The sequence below is a fragment of the Artemia franciscana genome, chromosome 11, assembly GCF_032884065.1.
Source record: "Artemia franciscana chromosome 11, ASM3288406v1, whole genome shotgun sequence".
Lineage (NCBI taxonomy): Eukaryota > Metazoa > Arthropoda > Branchiopoda > Anostraca > Artemiidae > Artemia > Artemia franciscana.
Window position 1 is genome coordinate 33,035,104 of NC_088873.1, and position 25,687 is coordinate 33,060,790.

General features: G+C 35.4%; 1 protein-coding gene across 4 annotated transcripts in view; it reads right to left on the reverse strand.

The window, feature by feature from the left end:
- LOC136033112 (phospholipid-transporting ATPase ABCA3-like) overlaps window positions 1-25,687 on the reverse strand; it is a 177,832-nt gene that overhangs the window by 13,260 nt on the left and 138,885 nt on the right. For all 4 annotated transcript variants that reach the window (XM_065713741.1, XM_065713739.1, XM_065713740.1 and 1 more), the window contains 7 exons: window positions 24,468-24,734; window positions 23,512-23,703; window positions 20,727-20,838; window positions 18,860-19,061; window positions 11,613-11,800; window positions 4,964-5,134; window positions 1,441-1,634 (listed from right to left, as the gene is read on the reverse strand). In XM_065713741.1, coding sequence (XP_065569813.1) covers window positions 1,441-1,634; window positions 4,964-5,134; window positions 11,613-11,800; window positions 18,860-19,061; window positions 20,727-20,838; window positions 23,512-23,703; window positions 24,468-24,734 — 1,326 coding nt within the window. The remainder of the gene's footprint in view (window positions 1-1,440; window positions 1,635-4,963; window positions 5,135-11,612; window positions 11,801-18,859; window positions 19,062-20,726; window positions 20,839-23,511; window positions 23,704-24,467; window positions 24,735-25,687) is intronic.

A 25,687-nucleotide genomic window follows, 5' to 3' on the forward strand; every position in this document is an offset into this window, starting at 1 on the left:
TGAAAGTAAGGAGCAACATCAAACCTTAAAACGAATAGAAATTATTATGCATATTAAAGGAGTTGCCTCCTCCTCAAGACTTCGGTCTTTACGCTAAAGTCTTTTTTTTATAGAATTTTAAAACAAAAGCTTATTGTTCTAATTAAACGACCATTGTGTTTTAGGAATCGTTATTAAGGAATCAGGGTAAAAAGTCAAAACTTTGCCGTAAAGAGCAAGGTCTTGCGAAAGGGGCAACTCATTTTATATACTTACTAATTTCTATTCTTTTTAAGCTTTGATGTTGTTCCTTACTTTCCGTTGAAAAAACTTGTTTTCTTTTAAATTTAATTTCTGATCGTTTTTATATAATATCGGTAAATCTGACTCTCTTTCCACGAAAAATTTCGGTACTTGTGTACCGAACTAGAGAACAAACCGGTTTCTTCGTTAGTTTCGTCGTTACTTTAGAAACAAATTTGCACGCAAATTGTGTAAGGTACATTTATTCCGCATATTATGAGGTAAGCATTGTTTTCTGACTTCAAACCGTCCAAAAACTCTACCCCTCCTCCATTATGTTCAAATATATAGCCCAAATTATATTTTGTCCGTCTATTTTCTCACTTGTCGTTGTCTTGTCCGTGGTAAGCTGAAGGAAATTAACGAGTAAACCGGTTTTTCTCGAGTTTTAGAGAGCGTAAACTTGAGTGAGTGGCGAATAATACACAAGTACAAAAATTCCTCCCCCCTACGAAAAAAAAATCGAATAAAATTCACAAAATTGGAAAGCCTTATTTCCCACGAGGGTATTTTCCCCGGGGGTATTTTCCAAGGAGTATTTCCCAGGAGAGGGGTTGTATGTAACGGGGTGAGTTTTCCGCGAGGGGCTATTTTTGGGGGAGGGGGTTGGTAATTACCTGGAGGTGGTATTTTTCGCGGGGGGTATTTTCCACGGGAGGGGAGTATTTTCCGGAAGTTATTTTCCATGGAGGGTATTTTTGGCGGGGGTATTTTTCCCGAGGTATATTTTATGGGGGATATTTTCCTCAGAGGGGTATTTTCCACGGGGCGTGTTTTCCGGGGAAGGGAGTATTTTCCTTGGTGGGGGAGGGGTAAATGCTGGATGGGGGATAAACCTCTAGAAACCTACAAAGGATAACTGCAGATTCGAATATCTTTCCCAGGTTTGCTCTAGCATAGTGGCTTATTAATTGGTGTATTTAAACAGTCGGAACATTTACATATGAATTATGAAGGATCACTTAAACCACAAAACCTCTTTTGGGATACTCTGGGACACTTTATAGCTTTAGGCTATAAATTCATTTCCAAGAGTCTTTGATATGGATAATTTTCTGCATTGGTTTCAGAGAAACTTAAAAAAGCAAGGCAAGTAGTAAAAAACAAACTTATTTAAAAAGTAAAGTACTTAGAATTGGCAGTGATATTTCTACTAACCTGGGAATTGTTGTTCAATGAAGTCCTTTAATTTCTTAGAATTGTTTTGTTCCTCTAGACCACCTTGTGTTTTTGCAATGAAAGTATAACCTTTTCCGAACCGAGACTTCAAATGTTGCACAGATCCTAAACACTGGAACGTACCATTCACCATGATAGCTATTCTTGTACACAGCGCTTCACATTCTTCCATGCTAAGAAGAAAAGGGGGGAAAATAAGATAAATTTGACTGAATTCAAAGCTTTTGTTGTGTCAAACAGTTCGTGGTAACTGTATTGTAGTAAGGAGCGACCCGGCTCAATAGTAACCGAAACTTTAAAAAATGGAATGTTGATATCCGTAGTTGCATAAAAAAAATGGCATTTTAACGCTGATTTTAAATATATAAGTTTCATCAAGATTAGTCTTACCCATCAAAAGTTAAGAGCCGGAGAAAATTTGCCTCATTTGAGTAAATAGAGGGAAATACCCTAAAATTCATACAATCTTAACGAAAATCCCACCATCAGATTCAGCGTATCAGAGAACCCTATTGTAGAAGTTTTAAGCTCCTATCTACAAAAATGTGGAATTTCGCATTTTTTGCCAGAAGACACATCACGGATGCGTGTTTATTTGTTTTTATGTTTGTTTTTTTTCCCCAGGGGTCATCGTAGCGACCAAGGGGTCTTAGAATGTCGCAAGAGGTTTTCATTCTAACGTGGTGCTAGAAAGTTGCAAGAGGGCTCATTCTAAAGGAAATGAAAAGTTCTAGTGCCCTTTTTAAGTGACCAAAAAAATTGGAGGGCACCTAGGCCCCCTCCCACGCTCATTTTTTCCCCAAAGTCACCAGATCAAAATTCTGAGATAGCCATTTTATTCACCATAGTCGAAAAACCTAATAACTATGTCTTTGGGGACGATTTACTCCCCTGCAGTCCCTGTGGGAGGGGCTGCGAGTCACAAACTTTGACCTGTGTTTACATATAGTAATGGTTACTGGGAAGTGTACAGACGTTTTCAGGAGGATACTTTTGGTTTGGGAGGGAGAGTTGGGGAAGGGGAGGGGGGTTACGTGGGGGGATTTTTATATGGAGGAACTTCTCATGGGGGAAGAGAATTTCAATGAAGGGGGCGAGGATTTTCTAGTTTTATTAAAAAAAAAATGAAAAAATAAATATGAAAGTTTTTTTCTACTGAAAGTGAGGAGTAGCATTAAAACTTAAAACGAGCAGAAATTATTACGCATATGAGTGGTTTACCTCCTCGTAATACCTTGCTCTTTACGCTAAAGTATTTTTAGTAATTTCAACTATTTATTCTACGGCCTTTGTGATCCAGGGGTCATTCTTAAGGAATTGGGACAAAATTTAAGCTTTAGTCTAAAGAGCGAGGTATTGACGAGAGGTGAACCCCCTCAAATACGCATTAAAAACATACGAATATAGAAGTTCGTTACGTAAGTCAATTCGTAAGTTACGTATTTTTTTACAAATGAAAACGTTCGTAAAAAATTAAAAGTTCTAGTTGCCTTTTTAAGTAATCAAAACATTGGAGGGCAACTAGGCTTCCTCCCTCGCTCCTTTTTTCTCTAAATCTTGCGATTAAAACTATGATAAAGCCATTTACCCAAAAAAACTTAATATGCCAATTTCGTTATAACTATTTATGTGCGGAGAGCCAAGATCAAAACATGTATTAATTCAAAAACGTCCAGAAATTAAATAAAAAAACACATTTTTTTAAATGAAAGTAAGGAGCGACATTAAAACTCAAAACGAACAGAAATTACTCCGTATATGAAAGTGGCTATTCCTCCTCAACGCCCCGCTCTTTACGCTAAAGTTTTTTACTGTTTTAAAAAGTAGAGTTAAGAGGAAGAGTAAAACTTTAGCGTAAAGAGCGAAGCGTTGTGGGAGAAAAGCCCCTTTCATATACGGAGTAATTTCTGTTCGTTTTAAGTTTTGATGTCGCTCCTTACTTTCATTTGAAAAATCTTGTTTTTTTTTATTTAATTACCTACATAAAAGCTAACTACTCAATCACGGCTTGAGCCAGAGGGCGATGGCTGATATTGCAAACACAAAAAGACGCTAGTTTGGTAAAATACTTTTTCTAAAGATACGCTTTGCTAAACATGCAAACATGTCAGCCTCTCTCCTGCAAAACTTTGGGCTAGATCTTAGCTGCCTTTAGTGTTTAGCATGTGACACATAGAATTTAAGTCACCTAACAAATTCTGCCTTATTAACATAGATTTTGCACAGAACAGTGAACAAATAAATATAACCTGTTTTTAAACGGTAGGATTCTAGAAACACTTATGATCAACTGCTCAATCTCGTAATACCGAAGTAGATAGTCGCGTTTGAAATTGGCTTTCAAAATCACTTTAGCAATAGATTATTGCTAATACATCCTATTAAGATTTATTTGACACAAAGCCATCGATAAATCCTCAGTAAAATACGATCCGTTGTTATATAAATACAGCTTAATATTTATCCTGATGTTCTAAATTTGTCTGTTCCACTAGTATTTTGAGAAACTTCTTCTTGATAGATTTATGAAACGATACTACTAGCTTCGTACCTTTCTCTTTCTCTCTCTCTCTCTCTCTCTCTCTCTCTCTCTCTCTCTCTCTCTCTCTCTCTCTCTCTCTCTCTCTCTCTCTCTCTCTCTCTCTCTCTCTCTCTCTCTCTTTCCCTCTCTCACAATATCTCTCTCTCTCTCTCTCTCTCTCTCCCTCCCTCTCTCTCTCTCTCTCTCTCTCTCTCTCTCTCTCTCTCTTCTCTCTCTCTCTTTCTCTTGCAAGTTTTTATGCGACGTTTCAGCCGTAAAAAGTTTATCTGACGTTTGGTAAGTTTTTGGTGCTGTTTTCAGAAAATCAAACTTGATGCGCAGTAAACGTCCTACTTGCCACATCCCAGATCTAAAATACAATCTTATTTAAGTGGAGAAGAGGAGGGGGCCCAAATTTGGTGACTAAGCTAGCTAAGGAAGGTTTTTTTTTAAATTGAAAGAGAGGCTAAGTGGAAAGTGTGAGCAAAATTCCATGTGGTTTCTATAGTTTAAGGTGCCTCTCTTGAGGGGATCTTTGTAATGAAATGGCTAAATTATTGTCTTTTCCATTTATCAGAAGGGATCATTGGATCTTAAATCAATATAGTTGGGATTAATGTTTAGGGATTTAGTTACGTATACAGGGGTTTTGAGTCATGTTTCATTACTTACAGACAATTTGCTGCTATAAGACACTACAAATAACCCATTAGGTCTCGTTTAAGTTTTTGGCTAAGGTGTTTCTTCCCATTCGTAAGCCCACCGTATTATGAGCAGTACATAATCATATTTAATCACCCAAGGCCGTCAAATACATAATATGTAAAAACAATGATACAGATACAGGTAAAAGTTAGTCTTCAATGAATCCGTTTTGTCGTTACTACTTACCCATAAAAATTAACATCATGATCCAAAATATTACTCTATGATTGCTTCCTTGCACACTGTCCAATATAAGGAACGAACAAGTAAACCTACCTATGCGATGTAAGTACAATTGATTTCCCGCTTTTTTTCAGCTCAGTTACAATATTCCACAAATGTCGTCTTGCAACTGGATCCATACCCGTTGTCGGCTCATCCAAAAAAATTATTGGGGGGTCACCTACCATGGCAACTGCTGTACTTAGTTTCCTTCTATTTCCTCCACTGAAAATTAAATGTAGCTTAAGAATAGCAGTCTATTAGAAATACGTTTGGGGTGCAGACAATTTCTTATCGATTATTCAGCTTAAAATCAAATCAAAAATATAGCTATATTGGCACTAGCTAAAAACAGCATACTTCTATCTTTTTTCTAATATATATATATATATATATATATATATATATATATATATATATATATATATATATATATATATATATATATATATATATATATATATATATATATATATATATATCTCTAATAATATGTTTTTTCTTTTTTCTAATATATATATACTATGTTAGTACATTGTATAAGCATTTCTTATGATATCATATAAGTACTTCCTTATATGATGTCATGAAGCATGAATAAGATTGTTGAGTTTCTAAAATATCAACGATTTATGCAACATAATGTTTCTTGAAAGGCCCCAAAAACAAAAATTGGCTGTTGCAGTTACTAGAAATTCTGATGCTTTGGAACCAACAAACGAGCAATAATTGTGTATTTGTTTATTAAGGTAATTATGTATTTTTCTAAAACACAGCTCCATATTAGAAGTGAAGACCAAATCTACTCCACGAGGCCAACAGGGGCTATACTATTGAATCTACTAACCCATCAAGACGTTATTAGGCGTACCTGGATCTTACGCAATACTATAGTACGCATGTGATGATCTAGTACATCTAATTGGTAAGTAGTAGAAGATTGTTTGTTCACTTATTCATTTTTTTCTTCAAGCTTTCTTTGGTTGTTGTATTAAATGTTTAAAAGCCCGCGAGGGCTATGAAAAAACTTCAGACCCCGCTAATCAAGATGCAAACGTAGGCATTACATCATAGCTTTTTGGTTGTTTAAGACCAAAGGATATAGGGAAACACCTTCCGGGCCCTCCCAAGAAGGGACATAGACCAAATTGATCTTGACCCATTCACATAGTTTTTTTTTTACTTTATACACAGGGCGTTTATTTTCGAAGTTGTTAGCAGACAAAGATTTCCCTACTATATCCAGCAAAAAAAGGTGAGGCGTTACATGATCCTTAATTGAATTTTAAAGAACAAAGACGATCCGTTACACAATGATTTGTTCACTCGTATAGCGAGACCAGGTAATTTTCTTCGTTCTCTGGGGGACTATAAATCTACTGCAAGAGGGAAATTTTTATCAGTCTGGTTATCGAAATAAGTGCTAACACACTAAGGAATTTAGAAAAGGGGTCGATGTCTTCTTCATCATACTGAAAATACCATATTCTTCTTAAAAACAAAAGAAAATATTTAAGTCAACTCAAGGGGTGAGAACCCTGGCTTTAAATAATACATATTCTTTTTTACAACTTAAAATCAAAAGTGTTTCAATGGGAGTATTGAATTTTTTATTCTTTTTTCAGGCCTTCATTGATTTACGAGCGTGGATCGACCGGCTACTGCTTGATTTCTTTGGCGAGGCCCTATAAGCACCATACCCTCGGTAAACATTTTTTAAGACTCATAATTTCAATGGGGTACTTTGTAATAGCTGAACCGTAAAGAGGGGACACTCTACGCCCATTAATGGGGTACTTTCTTGACTTTATATTAAGAACTAGTAGTGTGGGGCCTCTGGATCCAAACGGCAACCTTGACTCCATTTATGGCATAATTTGTGGATTTTAAGTCTTTATTTGATAGAAGAACCTCACCATGTCTGGAAAGGTGCTTTGCCACATCAAGAACTTTTACAGCCTAATAATATATTCTTTTTTCAGCCTAATATATATTCTTTTTCAAGATGAAATAAAAAGTATGTCAATGGAATAATATACTCTTATTAATTTTTTTCACTTCACATACCAGCATTATAAGCTACACCAGGGGCCTATATTGGGAGCATATTGTCGCCACCATCGAAACTTCATATCAGTCTATGTGTGAGTCCCGTGGAAAGTGAAAGCGGGGGATATTTTAGAGCGGAGGTGAACCCTGCTAGTGTAGCTTTCCCTCATCTTGGATGTCGACAGTTACTTGAGCGATCTCGGGCTTGACAAAACTTTCGAATGGGCAGATAAACACCAAAACACCAGAAACCCTCGAGATACCAAATTTACCTGAGGTGGATGGCTTCACATTGGCCATCTTTCCCCGAAGGAATTCGAGGGCATGCTGTCAGGCTTGGAGGACTTCTCTCCTCCCTCTAGTTCTCCAAACATCACTCAAAGTGAGCGTGAGAAGGAGTAGTCGGACAAAGTGGTACAGGTTCACCCCCTGTTATCTATCTATATATATATATATATATATATATATATATATATATATATATATATATATATATATATATATATATATATATATATATATATATATATATATATATATATATATATATATATATACTAGCTGTGGGCACCTAGCATCTAGTTGGTGGGGCGCTTCGTGCCTCCCCAAGCCCCCCCCCCCCCGTGCGAGTAAGTCGTTACGCGCCATTGTAGTTGTGTCCCTGTGTCCCACCTGTGAATATAGATAGATATATATATATATATTTTTAACTACGTAAAACCTGCGAATATACAACATTCTTGGCTGTCCCATTGTCTGTGCATATAAATAGATTGTTAGGTTTACCGACTCTTGAACCTGCAACATATAATTGTCCGTGGGAAAATCAATCTGTATTCAGATCTATACCTCATTATTCTAATGATTGCCCTTGAGCTTTGTTGATGATGAATGCTAATCGAACATTCCCTGTGTCCCCGTCGTCATTTATATATCCTCCTGTGCCCCCCGGCGTCAAAGTTGTAGTTGTTTCCCTGTGTCCCGGTCGTCATTTGTGTCCCGGTGTCCCAGTCTGTAATTTCTCTTTGAGTGTCGCGGTCGTCATTTATATTCCCTGTGTCTGCTTTGTTAATGGTGATTGCTAATCGAACATTCCTTGTGTCCCGGTCGCTTTCTCTTTGAGTGTCCCGGTCGTCATTTATATGGTTATACGTCATTTATATTGGGGGGCGCTTCACGCCCCCCCCCCAAGCCCCCCGCGCGCGTAAGTCGTTACGCGCATTATTAGTTACGCGCCATTGTAGTTGTGTTTCCTTGTGTCCCACCTGTGAATATAGATAAAAGAGAAAAGATTTCTCTTTTCGTTATAGATATATATATATATATATATATATATGTTTTTAACTACGTAAAACTTGCGAATATACAACATTCTTCGATGTCCCATTGTCTGTGCATATAAATAGATTGTTAGGTTTACCGACTCTTGAACATGCAACATAAAATTGTCCATGGGAAAAACAATCCGTATTCAGATCTATACCTCATTATTCTAATGATCACCCTTGAGCTTTGTTGATGGTGATTGCTAATCGAACATTCCCTGTGTCCCGGTCGTCTTTTATATTCCCATTATCCCGGTCGTCATTTGTGTCCCAGTGTCCCATTCTGTAATTTCTCTTTGAGCGTCCCGTTCGTCATTTATATTCCCTGTGTCCCAGTCGTCATTTGTGTCCCGGTGTCCAGGTATGTAATTTATCTTTGAGTGTCCCGGTCGTCATTTATATCTTCCGGTCGTTATTTGTGTCCCAGTGTCCCAGTCTGTAATTTCTCTTTGAGCGCCCCGTTCGTCATTTATATTCCCTGTGTCCCGGTTGTCATTTGTGTCCCGGTGTCCCGGTCTGTAATTTATCTTTGAGTGTCCCGGTCGTCATTTATATCTTCCGGTCGTTATTTGTGTCCCAGTGTCCCAGTCTGTAATTTCTCTTTGAGTGTCCCGGTCGTCATTTATTTTCCCTGTGTCCCGACTTTTAGTTTTCTTTTTCTCCTTTATTTTTCAGTTTTTTTCCTTTTTTTAGTTTCCTTTTCTTTTTCAGTTTTTAGTTTTTTTAGTTTTTTTATTAGTTTTTAGTTTTTTTTTCTTTTTAGTTTTTTTGTAGTTTTTACTTTTTTTTTAGTTTTTTTAGTTTTTTTCTTTTTTAGTTTTTAGTTTTTTACCTTTTTTTCTTCTTTTTTGTTTTTTTAGCTTTTTTAGTTTTTTTAGTATTTTCTTTTTAGTTTTTTTGTAGTTTTTACTTTTTTTAGTTTTTTTTCTTCTTTTGTGTTAATGCTAAAGCCAAGGTTCAAACCTGGAGCTTCTCGGACCTAGAACCTGAAACATAACGCTTTACTAACTCAGCTACTTCGGCTTGAATACATTCGTTTTGAGCAGCTTCCTCGGGTGTTGCCATTGTAGGTTCTTCAGTCATTTTACAATTAGAAATTTCTCTTTCAACGATCTTCTTACAATTAAAAATTTGTCTTTGAACGATATTCTTAAATACCTGTGTCCTGGTCGTCATTTATATTCCCTTTGTCCCGGTCGTCATTTGTGTCCCGGTATCCCAGTCTGTAATTTCTCTTTGAGTGTCCCGGTCGTCATTTATATTCCCTCTGTCCTGGTCGTCATTTGTGTCCTGGCCTGTAATTTCTCTTTGAGTGTTTTTTCTTTTTAGTTTTTTTTTAGTTTTTTACCTTTTTTCTTTTTTCAGTTTTCTTTTTCTTCTTTATTTTTCAGCGTCACTATGAAATACATATCACCGAGCCTTTTCTTTTTTAACTAAAATCTGGTAGGCATTGATGACCTTATCCAAGTCAAAATCCCAAACCCAATCATCATCGCTATCATTTTCAGTTTTGATATGTTTTGACTCTCGCTGTCCAGGTGGATTTTCATCTAACTGCGCGGTTTTGCGTTTTTTAGCCGCAAGCCTGTTTTCTTGCTGTTCTTGTGATTCCTCGGCACGCTTTCTTTTCTTACTTTCTCTATCAGCCACAAGTTTTTTGGAATAATATCAGACTCCTTCTTCCGCATACAATCACGAATCACCCACATCTAGCTACAGGTTCACGTACATACGCCGATTTGTCATTTATAAATAACGAATTCCGTTCAATACTTCCTTTGACTTTTGTAAAAAGTGCTAGTGCAATTGGATCATGGACAAATTCTCCGCGCCAATTTGAAATGTTTGGACTTTCATATCTAGCATGTTAAAGTAAATAGAATTCCACTCTGCAATGTATCCTTTGATAAATCCTACAGGACCCTATATGAATTGACAATGCAATCAAGATTCTCAACTATTTGAAAAAGGTATAAACGATGAAATGGTTGCCAAAAACCATGGTATCATATATTGGATTTGTCTGCTACTCAAGATGTGAGTGTTCTCCGAACGGGCACTGTACGTTTAAGAGTGTACCTATATACAAATAGAATATACAATAAATCTCGCTATATCAATTTGAAACCTATTGGGTAAATTACACCTGATGGCAGTGTCCTATTTAACTTGGCACCATGAATACACATCAACTAATCAATGTATTTAATTTGGATCCCTACATGTTCAAAAATAAATCCTATTCTATGCCCACGGATATCCTCAACCATATTCAAAGGTTTGACAATACCCTTATCATTATTAATAGAAGTCCATCAAATGTAAGGACCGGACATGGGCTATGCATCTTTCAAACAGCGAAGAATATTGAATTTTTCAATCCTCTTGGCATACTGTATACATTCTACACGCCTCATATCAAAACTTTCTTGAAGAAAGTGAAAAATCTATTATTCAAAATATGATGCGAATAGAAGATTCATCAACCAGAAGCTGTCGTGTTTATGCATTATTATATTTTTTTTCGATGTTGCTGACATACTTACAGTGAATTTCGCAAGATTTATGTGGAAAATCCTCAATTGAAAGACTTTCTGGGTGAAAATACCCTTTCCTAGATATACAATATACATTTCAGTGCCCTAAGAGTGAAATGTTTTAAACATTTTTGTGAGTTTTCTTATTAATAAACTTTGTATACACAAAAGAGCCTTTATTCTCTAGATTTCTTCTTCCACGTATAGGTAACCATCGGTAATTACAACTGGTGGCAGCTCATCAGGATTTAACTCATACTCATATTGACATGCAAAGTCAGGGTCACATTTTCTACAATATAATGTAACTTCATTTTAATCATATCTCCTTGTAAAGTCAATAATACTATTTTGATTCATATTGTAAAATTCACTTGTTTCAATTTGTTTAGTTAAAGGAATGTCACATACGACATTATCCGAAGAAGAATTACTTTCTGTAATAGCAAAATCAAAGCCAGTAGGTTTACAACCATAGTTCCCAGTAACCCAAGTCCCATAGTTCCAAGGTTTATTCCCCGGAGGGGAATCTGTGAAGTTTTACTTTGAAAACATGTGAAAGCCACGAAATCTCTGAGGCGTCGTTTTAGTAATTGAGCTCCCCTCCAACAGAAACCATCTCAAAAGCACCCCTAAATTTTCACCATACAAAATCAAAGTAATTCAAATAAAGATAATCTGCAAGTTAGTTGGCCCAACAAGTAATGCAAATAACCGAAAGTGAGCAGAATGGCTCACTTTAGGGGCAATTTTGCATCCCTTGATTTCTATCGAACAAACAAGTGAATTTACCTCATTTCTTTAATCTGTTTGTCAATATGTTCAGCTACCAAAAGTCTTTTGCTCAGGTCTTCAATCATTTTATCAATATATGACTCTGGCACCCCTCTAAGTCTGGCAAATATCCTTAACGTTTCTCGTCCCGTCATTTCTTCGATAAGGGCGTCAAACTGAGGGCAATATCCTAGCCTTCGTTGGACCTATTGGAAACAAGCTGAAAGTTAGTTCATAGTTTTGTCATGTATTATTATGCTGAAACTTTAGGGAGTCTAGCATCTCATTGATTGTCTTTAAAACAATCAGCTCCTGAACAAGTTGACAAAACAAATCAAAACCATTGTATAGCATATGACTAAATAACTTTAACTTGTATTATAGATGCTAAGTAGCTATTCAATCATTCATTTGATAGCTAGTTATGTTGTTGTTTGGGCTACCTCCCGCAAAAAAAATTGCACCCCTTTTCCTGAATAATTCGGGAATTATAAGCTATTCATTAATTCCTGAAAGCACCATTAAAAAATAATAGCAATTCTTTTCAACACTCTGTACAAAATATGAATGCCCATAGAGTAGTATATAGAAAAACAGAAGAGGTTACAGGAAAAATACCATTCCAACTACGTAAACAACATTTTCAAAGTACACAATCAAGCAGAAATTTGACATCGAGCTAGAATGCGGATACGAATTTGATGTTAATTTTGAAACTCTCCTTCAAAGTTACTAGAGGTCATTTCTCATCTTCCTTCAAGTTACCGTTTGAGCTCGTCTATTTTTCCAGCGATAGAGAGCTTTTTGGAGCTCACGTTTAATTGATTTAAACATCGAAAATATAATACTCAAGGGAGAACGGTTGCACTCAACCCAATTCCAAACCAAAAATTTTAGACTTTACTTAGCATCTTGCATTACGTTGTCCTCTTTCCTTCCACGCTTCGGTGTCCCTATTTCTACCTTTGCCGAAGACACAGATATAGATGAAGCAAATTTAAGATAATCTGCTAACCGAGCTAGAAAGCAATCAAAATTTAGGAGGATCCCCTTCAATAAAGTAGACAAAAGATAGGAAGGGATTTTAGTTTTCATCAGCAAAGAATCTAGTGTATACTCAAAGGACACCATGTCCAAAGTTAGTTTTAGGGGAGGCATAGGGGGCCATCACCCGAGATGTAGAGATTTTAGGGGAACAAAATTTCAGTTCAGTTCAGTTCAGTTTATTAACATCAAAATAAAGGGACAACAATAACTTTCTACCCCTACAAGGCTCCATAGCCCGTTACATAGGGGTTAAACCAAAAATAAATACCAAATAAAGAGTCTCTTCTTAAAAAAAAAACAAGAAATCCAATTAAATAATTTTGTTTTATTTTTACTTACCACTTCGTCCTCGAAATTAAGAATCTAAAGGTTATAATCACTTTATAATTTTTGAATTTTATTTCTGCTAAAATAAAGTAGAGGGCACAGTAATAATTGAAAATAATTAATAGATTATTAATTAAATGATATAACAACTTAAAAAACACAATTAAATAATGGTAATTACCACAATTATATCATAATAATTAATAGCAATTAAATAAATTAAAAAACTAATTTTTAAAACTGTTGATTAATTAATGAACTGGAAATAATTTTGCTAGAATTCGGCGCAAATATTTTTTGGGGAAAAAGGGATGCTAATCAAGATTTCCTCCGTCAAGGCATAACCAGAAATAACCAGACCATAACCATAACCCTCATAACCAGAAATGTTGCTATTTACTTTCGTTTGAGAAAGTTTTTTTTCTAAGTTAATGCTTAGGGAAAACAAAAATATGGATCTGAAAAGAGTCTTAAGCAATTTTATATTATTAATACAAAATATAAATTCTGACTTCATTTCATATCCAATACACAGAATAAATTAGAATTTAGAATTAATTTCTTTAGGATTTGAAAGCATTTTTCTATTGGGTTTATTTTCTAATTTTAATCTCACCCGTATTTTTCTTGCATCTAAAATAGTGGACACCCAGAATAATTATCAGACTGTCTCTAATTATACTTAGAATTACGGAAGTGGAGGTTTCAACTGAAAGTAAGGAGCAATATTAAAACTTAAAAAGAACAGAAAATATTCTGTTCGCTACGCCCTACTGATCTCTTTGCTCGTTACGTTAAAGTTGTTTAGTGTTTTGAAAAAAACTACTTATTCCAATACAACGGCCCTAGCATTTCAACAATTGTTCTTAAAAGTAAGGAGCGATGAAAATATCTCCCAAGGGTAAAATTTACAGTTTTTCGTCCCAAGGGATAACCCTCCCTGTGGAAAATCCACTTGCAAAATATGCCTCCTAAAAAAACTACTACTACTGCTAATAAAAACTTACCGCAGCCCCAGGCACCTGAGGCCAACATAGCTACGCTCCCTCCCCCTCCGTCCCAATCTATTTAAAGCCTACCTCTTTACACCCTCCCAGGGTTTTTCCATTTCTTTCAAATCTTTCTTTACGACATGGACGACCTTAAAACCCCACCCACGGGTGACCTGCTTTCTGTTTTGCCCAAGACAGCCTAAAAATGAATTTCCGTATTTCCCAACAACAAATACTATACGTAAACAATGGGCAGATTGCGTAATTTATAGAACTTTCTCCAGTGAACATAGGGGGATCATGTTATCTCCAAAGGCATATTTACCAAACCTTTGAACGATATTAAATCAGACGACTGTCACAAAATTTTGATTGAATGACTTTGGGAAAAAAGTGACGTGGGAAGGGAGCTACTTGCCCTCCAATCTTTTGGTCAATTAAAAAGGGCACTCGAACTTTAAACGTCAGTTCGAATGAACCCTGTCCCAATATTCTAGGACCACTGGGCCGATACGATCACCCCAGGAAAAAAACACACATCCGGTATCTTTCTTCTGGCAATAAATGTGGGGGAAATATGGAAATAAATTTCTTTTTTCCCAACAATAAATAATACACGTAAACAATAGGCAGATTGCGTAACTTATAGCTCTTTCTCCAGTGAATACAAGATCATGCTACACCCAAAGGAATATTTACCAAACCTTTGACTGATGTTGAATCAGACAGCTGTCACAAAATTTTGATTGGATAACTTTGGGAAAAAGTGGCGTAAGAAGGGAACTAGTTGCCCTCCAATCATTTTAGTCACTTAAAAAGGGCACTAGAACTTTTAATTTCAGCTCGAATGAGCCTTCTCCCATTATTCTAGGACCATTGGGTCGATACGATCACCCCAGGAAAAAAAGCGCATCAAGTATTTTTCTTCTGGGAAAAAAACACAAAATTCCACATTTTACGGATAGGAGCTCCAAACCTCTACATTATGGTCTTCTGATACGCTGGATCTGATGGCCTGATTTCGTTAAGATTCTATAGCTTTTAGGGTGTGTTTCATCCTTTTTTTTTGAAAATCAGGCAAATTTTCTCAGACTCGTAGTCTTTGATGGGTAAGACTAGACTTAATGAAACTTATTTGTTTGAAGCTTGTATGTTTCCATCAAATGAGCCCTCTCACAATCTTCTAGGATCACTGGTTTGACATGATCACCGCTGGAAAAGAACCCACATCTGTGATCTTTTATCTCGCAAAAAAACAAGAACCAAGAACTCATATGGCACTGGTGCCGAAAGATCGGATCCGGTCCAATAATGTCAATCACGTATCTAGAACTTGTGCTTATTCTTTCGATCAAGTTATATCCCAATCTCTCCACTCTAAGCGTTTTCCAAGGTTTCCAGTTTCCAAAATTTATGTTTCCCCCTCCACTCCCAATGTTGCTGGATCCAATCTGAATTGCATCTGAGACATGAGATCTGTCTATATATTAAGTTTCATTAAGATCCGATCACCCATTCTTAATATAAACATTCCTCAATTTTCATGACTTTCCCTCCCTACAACCCCCCCCCCAGATGGTATAATCAGGAAAAAAACTGTTATCAATTCAATTTGTAGAGGTCCCTGACATGCCTGCCAATTTTCATCGTCCTAGCACGTCCAGAAGCACCAAACTCACCAAAGCACTGGAAATCTCCCCAACTCCCCCAAAAAGAGCGGATTCGGTCTAATTATTTCAATCACATATCTAGGACTTTTGCTTATTCTTCCCACCAAATTTCTTCCTGATCTCTCCACTCTATGCGTTTTCCAAGATTTCCAGTTTCCCACTCCAACTCCCCCCCCCCCATTGTCATCGGATCCAGTCAGAATTAAAAATAAGAGCTCTGAGACACACGGTCCTTCTATATATCCAATTTCAATAAGATCCGATCACCCTTTCGAAAGTTAAAAATACCTCTTTTTTCCAATTTTTTCCAAATTAACCGTCCCTCCCCCCCTCGATGGTTGAGTCGGGAAAGCAACTATTTCCAATTTAATCTGGTCCGGTCCCTAGTATGCCTGCCAACTTCCAATTGCTATACCGATCACGACTTCTTCATGTAAAAATTGGGGTCGTCCGGGATTTAAGCCCAAGACGTTTCGCACCCTAAGCGAGAATCATACCACTGACCAACGAGCCACACCTAAGAACAACAATCATTCGTTTTATCGCAAAAATTCTTCTCAACTATCTCGTTCACTCGCTCCCCCAAGATGGTTAATTCAGGGAAGCGACTGTTTCTAATTTAATCTGGTCTGGTCCCTGATACGCCTGCCAACTTTCATCGTCCTAGCTTATCTGGAGGTGCCCGAACTAGCAAACCCAGGAACGACAGACCGACCGACGGAGAAAAATCGCAATCGCTATATGGTACTTGGCTGACGGGCATGCGTCACAAAATTCCGCATTTTGTACCCTATTTCCGAGGACTATAATGAAAGAAAGGTTTAGATGATTAGGATGCGTATCACGGGTGAAGGATAAAAGACTCCCAAAGACTGTTCTTTGACCATTTATCTAAGGCCGAACAAAAAGTAGGTCGTTCAAATAAAGAGATTTAACGGAGGATTTAAACGAAAGTACAACTTTTTGGGAGGGGGTAAAGAGTGAAGCTTGGAAGAAATTGGGATGAAGGAGTAGACTGAGCAGCTACGTTAGACACAGGTGGCTTGGTACTCCAGTGAGTTATTAGCAGCAGTATTAGTAATCGTAGTAGGATTCATATCAAACAGTTAAACCTCCTAAGTAAGGAGGGACCCGGTTCAATAGTAATCGAAACTCTAAAACCACGGGATTTTCTTACCAATAGATATATCAAAAGAATTGGATATTTATGCAGATTTCAAATATGTAAGTTTCATTAAGTTTAGACTTACCCGAACAGCCTTATTTCCCAATAGAATTGGGAATCACACCTTAAAATTCATAGAATCTTAATGAAAATCACGCCATCAGATTCGGCGTAGCAAAGAACCTTTCTATAGATGTTTCAAGCTCTTATCTGCAAAAATGTGAAATTTCGCTTTTTGTGCCAGAAGATCACGATGTGTTAATTTGTCTTTTTTTTCAAGAATTGATTGTATCGACCCAGTGGTCTTAGATTAATTGGAGAGGACTCATTCAAACGGAAATTAAAAGCTCTAGTGTGTTGTTTAAGTGACCAAAAAGATTGGAGGGCAACTGGGCCCCCTCCCACACCCATTTTCCCCAAAATTATCTGATCAAAATTTTGAGATAGCCGTTTTGTTCAATATAATTGAAAGACCAAATAATTATGCCTTTAGGTGTAAAATGATCCCCTAAAGTCCTTAGGGAGAGGCCTGTAAGCTTTGAAAGTCGCCAATTGTTTACTATAGTATTTACTGTTGGGAAGTATACAGACATTTTTTTGGAGGGGGGTGTGGTAGGGTGGATATCTGTCGGGAGAATCTTTCTTGGGGAGGGAAATTTCTGGGGGTAACTTTTCCAGAAGAAATGTTGCATTGTTGCAATGTTGACAGAATTATTATACGAAATTCATTTTATTTGTCTTTCATTCTCTATGCCAAATTTTTCATTTGGAGATTTTCTTAGAGAATTATCCAGGGGCTTTTTTCCATGTGTTTTGTTTTCTGGGAAATAATTTCGACGGGAAGGGGGCATTTCTGGAGTTATCAAGAAACCAATTGAAGATTGAAATCTTATTCAAATGAAATAATTCTAAGGAGAGTTTTTCAGGCATAATCGTCCACAAGCAATTTTACAGGGAGGAGGATTCTCAGCGTGGGTAAAACTGTGCTGGGGAATTTGACGAGGGTGGGGTGCACTTTACATTGGATGCAAATTCCACGGAAGAGTTTTCATTGAGGGGGAAGGGTATATTTCATAGAGGGTAAGCCAGATTTACCAGGATTATTTGAAAAAAACAGATCCTATTCCATATATGAAGGATTGCCCCCCCCCTCAATACCTTACGCGTTGCTCTAAAGTTTGACCGTTTACTAAAACTGAAATACGAGGGCCATTTAATTAGAAAATGACGATTTTTTTAAATGTGCTAAAAACCTTAGCGCAAAGAGCGAGGTATTTAGGTGGGGCAACTCTTCATATACGGAATAAATCTGCCAAAATTAATGTGCAAATTTTATTTTCATTTTCCATGTATGGAGAGCCAAAGTCGAACCTGCATTAGCTGAAAAACGTTCAGAAATTAAATAAAAGGCAAGTTTGTTTTTAACTGAAAGTAGATGACCGACATTAAGACATAAACGAACAACAATTATTCCGTATATGAAAAGAACTGTCCCCTCCTCAACGCCTCGCTCTTTACGCTAAGTTTTTGTCTTTAAAAAATGGAGTTGTGATAAAGAGTCAAACTTTTGCGTATATAGTGATGCATTGAGGAGGGGACGTCCCCTTTCATATACAGAACAATTTATGCTCGTTTTAAGTTTTAATGTCGCTCCATGCTTTCATTTAAAAATACTTGTTTTTTTCCTTTAATTTTATCGTACGTAAATTGAATCCTCCTTTGTAATTCAAGCGATTACCCAGCTATGTTGGATCTCTTAAATCGTTTTTTTAAGTAAAAGTGCAGAGACTCTGACAAGAGTTGATCTAAGCGACTGGAAATCAATATTTCTACTTGTTTTATAGAAAAAAATCGATGCAGTACCAAGTACCAAGTACTGCAGTGAGTTGTTAACAGCAGTAGTAGTAGCAGTAGTTTGACTAATATATTGTATATAAAGCGATTTCTCCTTTAAAATTCAGGCGATGACCCAGTTATGCTGGATCTCTTAATTCATTTTCTTAGGTAAAATTGTAGAAACTCTGACTAGAGTGGATATAAGAGACTGCATATTAATGACTCTACCTGTTTTATAGAAGAACGAACGCAGAAATTTTCCAGAAAAGCATCACCCCCAGTTACTTCTTCATCTCCAGTTAGCATCTTAAACGTAGATGTTTTTCCAGCACCATTAATGCCTAAAAGGCCGAAACATTCCCCCCGTCGTACTCCAAAACTAAGATTATCGACAGCCAAGAATCCACCAGAATATATTTTGGTCAAATTCCTAGAGAGAAACACTGGAGATACATTCAGTCAATAAACACTTTTATTCTACTGCTACAAAAGACCTTATATTACTAGATCCTGGAACTCGGTAAAATTAAATTAAGCAAAGCCCCGATATTACCGTGGTTTACCGCAGGCACAAGTGTCTATATGGGTATTCTGAATGGGATGTTGGCTATTTAGTAAATAAATATAGTTTAAGTACTTATCCCATTGGATAAATAAATACTTATCTCATAAGGTATAAGTTACTCACAAAGAAAAGGTATATAGCAACCACTCAAAATAGCGTTATTTGGTGTATAAGGTGTGTATTTATTTGTTATTATCAATAGCGTACTCAGAAGTTTTTGGTTGCTACATACTTACCACAGTGTTAAACTAGGTAAAAATATTAATGAGCCCTACTTGATTAAAACACTGCACAAGCAGATGAACTTGCCTATTTCTTAGAGTGTTCTATAATATATTTTCATAAAACTCTAGCATCTTTATTATTAAATTCATTACTTTATCAAACATGTATCAAACATAAACATACCATATTGTTGTTATCTCTGATGGTACCATACAAATAACAACGCTAGAGTGTGGCCTACATTATTTCTGCTCCTCCAAGTTTTAGTATACCTTTTATTTTTCCTCGAAAAATCATCCTTTCCAAATTAATTATCAAAGGGATATGAGGGTTTGAATTATACTTGAATGTTAGATGGCAAAAAAAAAGTCTCTCTTAAGTGTACAAGTAAAAAATTTTAACAATGTAGACTTTTAAAGTTGATTTCCATTTACATTATCCAAAACGACTTAAAAAATTGCTACAATCTTGAAATACCACGCAATATTACAGCTAAAAATATTAAATTTCTTCTGAAATGGTATTTAAGTTTGAATACTATCCTGCATAGCTAAATTGAGCTTTCTTAAATGTGTATATGAGATACTCCAAATTAAGTGATCCTGAAATCACCTTTATCAATGGTCATCATGAATTACTGGCGCAAATACAGAGAGTTGCCTAGGTAAGTGGGACACGCACCTTGGGTCAAAGGATTGAGTTTATGACTAACACTTAGAGGGGTTTCGACCCTGTTCTCTCCCTGTAACAAGGAATTCAAATTATGGTTAAAGCTTAGACATAACAAAGAAAATAAGAAACAGTTAAATTGTAAAGTTTTTCTTGGTACGGCAGCATTTTGTGAAAGATGTGTTTTGGATTTGTATGTGATTAAAAAAAAAAGTTTCTTTAAATGAAAGTAAGGAGCGACATTAAAACTTAAAACAAACAGAAATTACTCCGTCTATGAAAGGGGCTTTTCCTCCTCAACGCCCCGCTTTTTAAGCTAAAGTTTGACTCTTTCTCTTAACTCTACATTTTAAAACAGTAATGTATTTCAACATTTTAAAACAGTCTGCGATTCTTTTGATGTAACTATTGGCATCAAAATTCCCTTTTTTAGAGTTTTGGTTAAACTCTTAACCAAAACTTTTTTTTAAACCAACAATAGCAAGAATGGTAAGAAAATTAAAAACTGTGGATTAAAAGTTATTTTCAATGATTAAAACTAGAAAATATATGTATACACTAGGACAAGTGGTCTATTGAATAAAAAGGGAAAGGCACATTGGCACACAGAAATTTAATAGGTAAAAGTTTACTTACCTAACTATCAGTGTGTTTGCTTTAGTTAATTGATTCCATTTAGCCTCACTTGTGGAGTTTTCTATAATATATTCTTTTTCTTTGACGACATCCTCGTCTTCAGCTTCAGTGCCTAAAATTTAAACTGTTTATTTGAGAAAGATCATGAAGGCTACGACCAACCGAAATCTTACTCAAGAAGTTCTTAGGATCCCTAGAACCTTCCCTTTGTATATATGTATAAATGGACAAAACCGGCAAATCCCGAATTCTAGGTTCAGAGGCTGATTTAAAAAATCTCATGAAAAATGCGAGATTGCTATAACACTCTAAATTTAACCATTGGGATCAGATATATTCCTAATAAATTAAAGGATTTTATACCTTGTTCAATAGTTTTACCTAAACTTCAGACTAATACGGCTGTTCTTAGCAAAATTTTGGTTATAGAATAATGGAAGAGGGTTTTCTTGAATGTTATATAGAATTTTTAGTGACCTTTCTATAAGTTGGAAATTATGACAGAGTAAAAACACCCTCTCCGTGCCTTTTCATCTAAGGGTGTAATCTTAAAGTTTTTTTCGGTGAATGGAGAAACGCGAACAGAGAAATTTTTTAGGGCAAAAACTACCAAACTTTTGTGGGAGGTCCTTCACATATATACGCAGGGGATATTACTTCTTAATATCTCATTACTTGCACGGCTTACTTGTGAAGGCTTTCCTACATGACGGTTGAAGAGGCACAATGCTTCCAGTTTTTTGGCCTGTAAGAACCCCCCCCCCTTGAAAATCTAATAGATGCAGCTTTTCAGACATAAAATGAGTTTTTGGCCTTATTATCCAATAGTTAAATTCAAGCATAAAGACCGGGGTAAACGGTATTGGTATTATGCATATATATATATATATATATATATATATATATATATATATATATATATATATATATATATATATATATATATATATATATATATATATATATATATATATATATACTGTTTCAAACAGTTCATGGTAACGAACTGTAGTAAGGAGCGACCCGGCTCAATAGTAACCGAAACTCTAAAAAATCGAATTTTGATACCAATAGTTACATCAAAAGAATCACATCTTAATGCTGATTTTAAATATATAAATTCATCAAGATCAGTTATACCCATCAAAAGTTACGAGCCTGAGAAAATTTGCCTCATTTTAGAAAATAGGGAGAAACACCCCCTAAAAGTCATACAATCTTAACAAAAATCACACCATCAGATTCAGCGTATCAGAGACCCTTATTGTAGAAGTTTCAAGCTCCTATCTACAAAAATGTTGAATTTCGCATTTTTTACCAGAAGACGGATCACGGATGCGTTTATTTGTTTTTTTTTTTGTTTTTTTGTTTTGTTTTTGTTTTTTTCCCAGGGGTGATCGTATCGACTGAGTGGTCCTAGAATGTCGCGAGAGGGCTCATTCTAACGGGAATTAAAAGTTCTAGTGCTCTTTGTAAGTAACCCAAAAAATTGGAGGGCATATAGGCCCCCTCCCACGCTCATTTTCCCCCAAAAGTCACCAGATCAAAATTCTGAGATATCCATTTTATTCACCATAGTCGAAAAACCTAATAACTATGTCTTTAGGGACGACTTACTCCCCCGCAGTCCCCGTGGGAGGGGCTGCAAGTTACAAACCTTGACCTGTGTTTACATATAGTAATGGTTAATGGGAAGTGTACATACGTTTTCAGTGGGATTTTTTTGGTTTGGGGGGAGAGTTGAGGGGGAGGGTTACGTGGGAGGATATCTCCATGGAGAAACTTCTCATGAGGGAAGAGGGGGGTGCAGGATTTTCTAGTATTATTTGAAAAAAAAATGAAAAATAAATATGAAAAGTTTTTTCTACTGAAAGTAAGGAGCAGCATTAAAACTTAAAACGAACAAAATTATTACGCATATGAGGGGTTTACCTCCTCGACTTATCTCATTCTTTACGCTAAAGTATCTTTTGTAATTTCAACTATTTATTCTACGGCCTTTGTGATTCAGACGTCATTCTTAAGGAATTGGGACAAAATTTAAGCTTTAATGTAAAGAGCGAGGTATCGACGAGGGTTGAACCCTCTCATATACGCAATAAAAACATACGAATATAGAAGTTCGTTACGTAAATTAATTCGTAAGTTACATATATTTTTTACCAATGAAAACGTTTGTAAAAAATTAAAAGTTCTAGTTGCTTTTTTAAGTAATCAAAAAATTGGAGGGCAACTAGGCCTCCTCCCTCGCTCCTTTTTTCTCAAAATGTTCCTAAAATTATCAAAATTGCAATTAATTGATATGCAAATCTCGTTTTAATTATTTATGTTCGGAGAGCCAAGATCAAAACATTCATTAATTCAAAAACGTCCAGAAATTAAATAAAAAATACCAATGAAACGTCTTATTGCTAGAGTGATATTTCATTTTTTTAATTAATTAGACAATTATATATATATATATATATATATATATATATATATATATATATATATATATATATATATATATATATATATATATATATATATATATATATCTATATAGAGAACATATATAAATACACAATTATTGCTCACTTATAAATATATATTTATGTATATATATATATATATATATTTATGTATATATATATATATATATATATATATATATATATATATATATATATATATATATATATATATATATATATATATATATATATATATATATATATATATATATATGTATACATATAAGATAAGTTTTATTGACAGCAGTACTTAGCGCTGGCATACTTACTTTCGATGTCAAATTCAATTTTCCTCTTTTTGCAGGATAATTTCTTAATGATCCTGGACTCAATAATCACGATTAACAGTATGAATATTAAACCGTCTACTCCCAAAAAAGCTAACATTCTTCCTATTCCATAGCCACCAAACTGAAAATAATTTGTACTCCATGGTATGCAGCGATAGGGGGCACATGCCGCTGAAAGATAGAAAAAAAAATCATAATAGAAACACCAAACCCATAGTTGAGTATATTTTGATGATAATCTCTCCTTTTCCGCATTTCATATGTGAACTATAACTCATAAGCAAACACACATAGAAAAGCTGAAAAGCAGAAACGTCCAGCCTAACTGATTTAGTGACAATTAAATCATTGTCAAACTTTTTCAACTTTCTTTTTAATTGCGAACATAAAGCTTTCTTTATAATAAATTTTAAGAGACTCTGGCTTTAAAACCTAGAACAAAAATACAAGGGTGGTTTTAAAACAAAAAAAAACGGGTCAAACGGGCCTCCTCAGTGTTGAGAAAATAAAATTAAAATAACTACACAGAAAAAGGTGAGGAAACTTCGATTAATGAGTGCGTCTGGACTTTGGACTTTAAGCAACCATAGTTAGGCTACCGTCAGCTTCAAACTTTCCTAATTTGATCATTTTATACTTGGATTATAGTTTGCTTTTCTTACTCCTGTCACTTAGTAGAGTTGCATTATGTTAAACTATATTCAACTATCATAGTTCAGGATTCAAACGCATTCCGTATGTTGAGGGTGGGAAACAGTTTTTCACTGATCCTCAAAAGAGTATACACTATTGTATTCTTTCCTTTTTTATGGCATTTTTAAACAGGGTCTTTGGCTGGTAATACAAAATATGTGCTCATTGATCACGCCAACCGTATAGTGGTAGGTCTAGTACTTTTTTACTTCTTTGTTTTCTTTAAAAAAAGTAATACTTACTTTTACAGCATCCATTAGCAAAGGGGTTGGTCAGATTTAAATTAGGTGGAACAAGGTTGTTAAAAATTTCAGCAAGTTCACAAGCTCGCTCAATTTCAGGATTGTTACAATATTGATTGGCAATATCGTTATTGTATAAATTGCTGAAACCCATTCCAAGACTGTAGTTAGGCCATATCAAGAAAATCCAATCGAGTATCTCGGAGACATCTACCAAATTCAAGTCAGGAATACTCATAACCACGACAATTATGAAAGTTGCTAAGCCTGAAAAAGAAGTATTATATTATTAGAACCCTTGCAATGTCTGCTAAACAAACTTTATTAAAATAAAAAATCCACGCTCTGAAAAAATGAGCTCTAATTTCTGTTTTATAGTTTTGCACTTTTGTACCCCTTGCTTAAAAAGAAACACTAGGAGCAAAAAATAACTTCATGTAGCTGTAAGAATACATTATTCTTAATATCAACAGTACGAAAAATACCTTTATTGGTGTTTTCATTCAAAAATACCCTTTTTAAGTATTTTCACTTGTAAAATCGAAAGAAAAAATTGTAACCTATTCTAGATTTCAAAAAATACTCCCTTCCCGTCATTTTCATGGATTGGCGCCACTGTTTATTTTTGTGCTGTACAAAGGTAAAAATACATATAATAATCTACAAGCAAAAAAACGTAATGTGGGGGTTTTCACCTCTTAACTTCTATGCAATTAATGTCCTAAATTGATTCCCTGAATGAGGATGATACTATGTGTCATCAAATCTTATTGAGTACACTTGATAGTTATGGGGTGAGAGGAAGAGCCTCAAAGTTGATAGCCTCATATTTTTCGAATAGGTATTTATCTTTAAAATTAACGACAAGGAATCTTGTGCTCATAATGACAGGTTTAGGATCCCGCAGTAGTCTCCTCTTATGTAATTAAGGCCTAACCGTAGTCCAAGCATTTTATTCTCTAGTCAATTCTTTTTCTTGAGGCGGCAACTCGGTCAAAGACAGAGGTGTCATTTTTCTTCATCGCTTCAAAAAACAAACATGACAAGGTTGAACTTAAGGGGTTTCTCACTCAAAATTACGATTAGGCGCTGGTTATCCTTAGCAATTCTTCTTGTAATTATTTATACAATATAATTTATTTTATATTATATATATAGATATTTACTAACTGCCAGTTTGGTGTCTGCACGCTACTTATTCTCTAGGCTCTGATTAAACC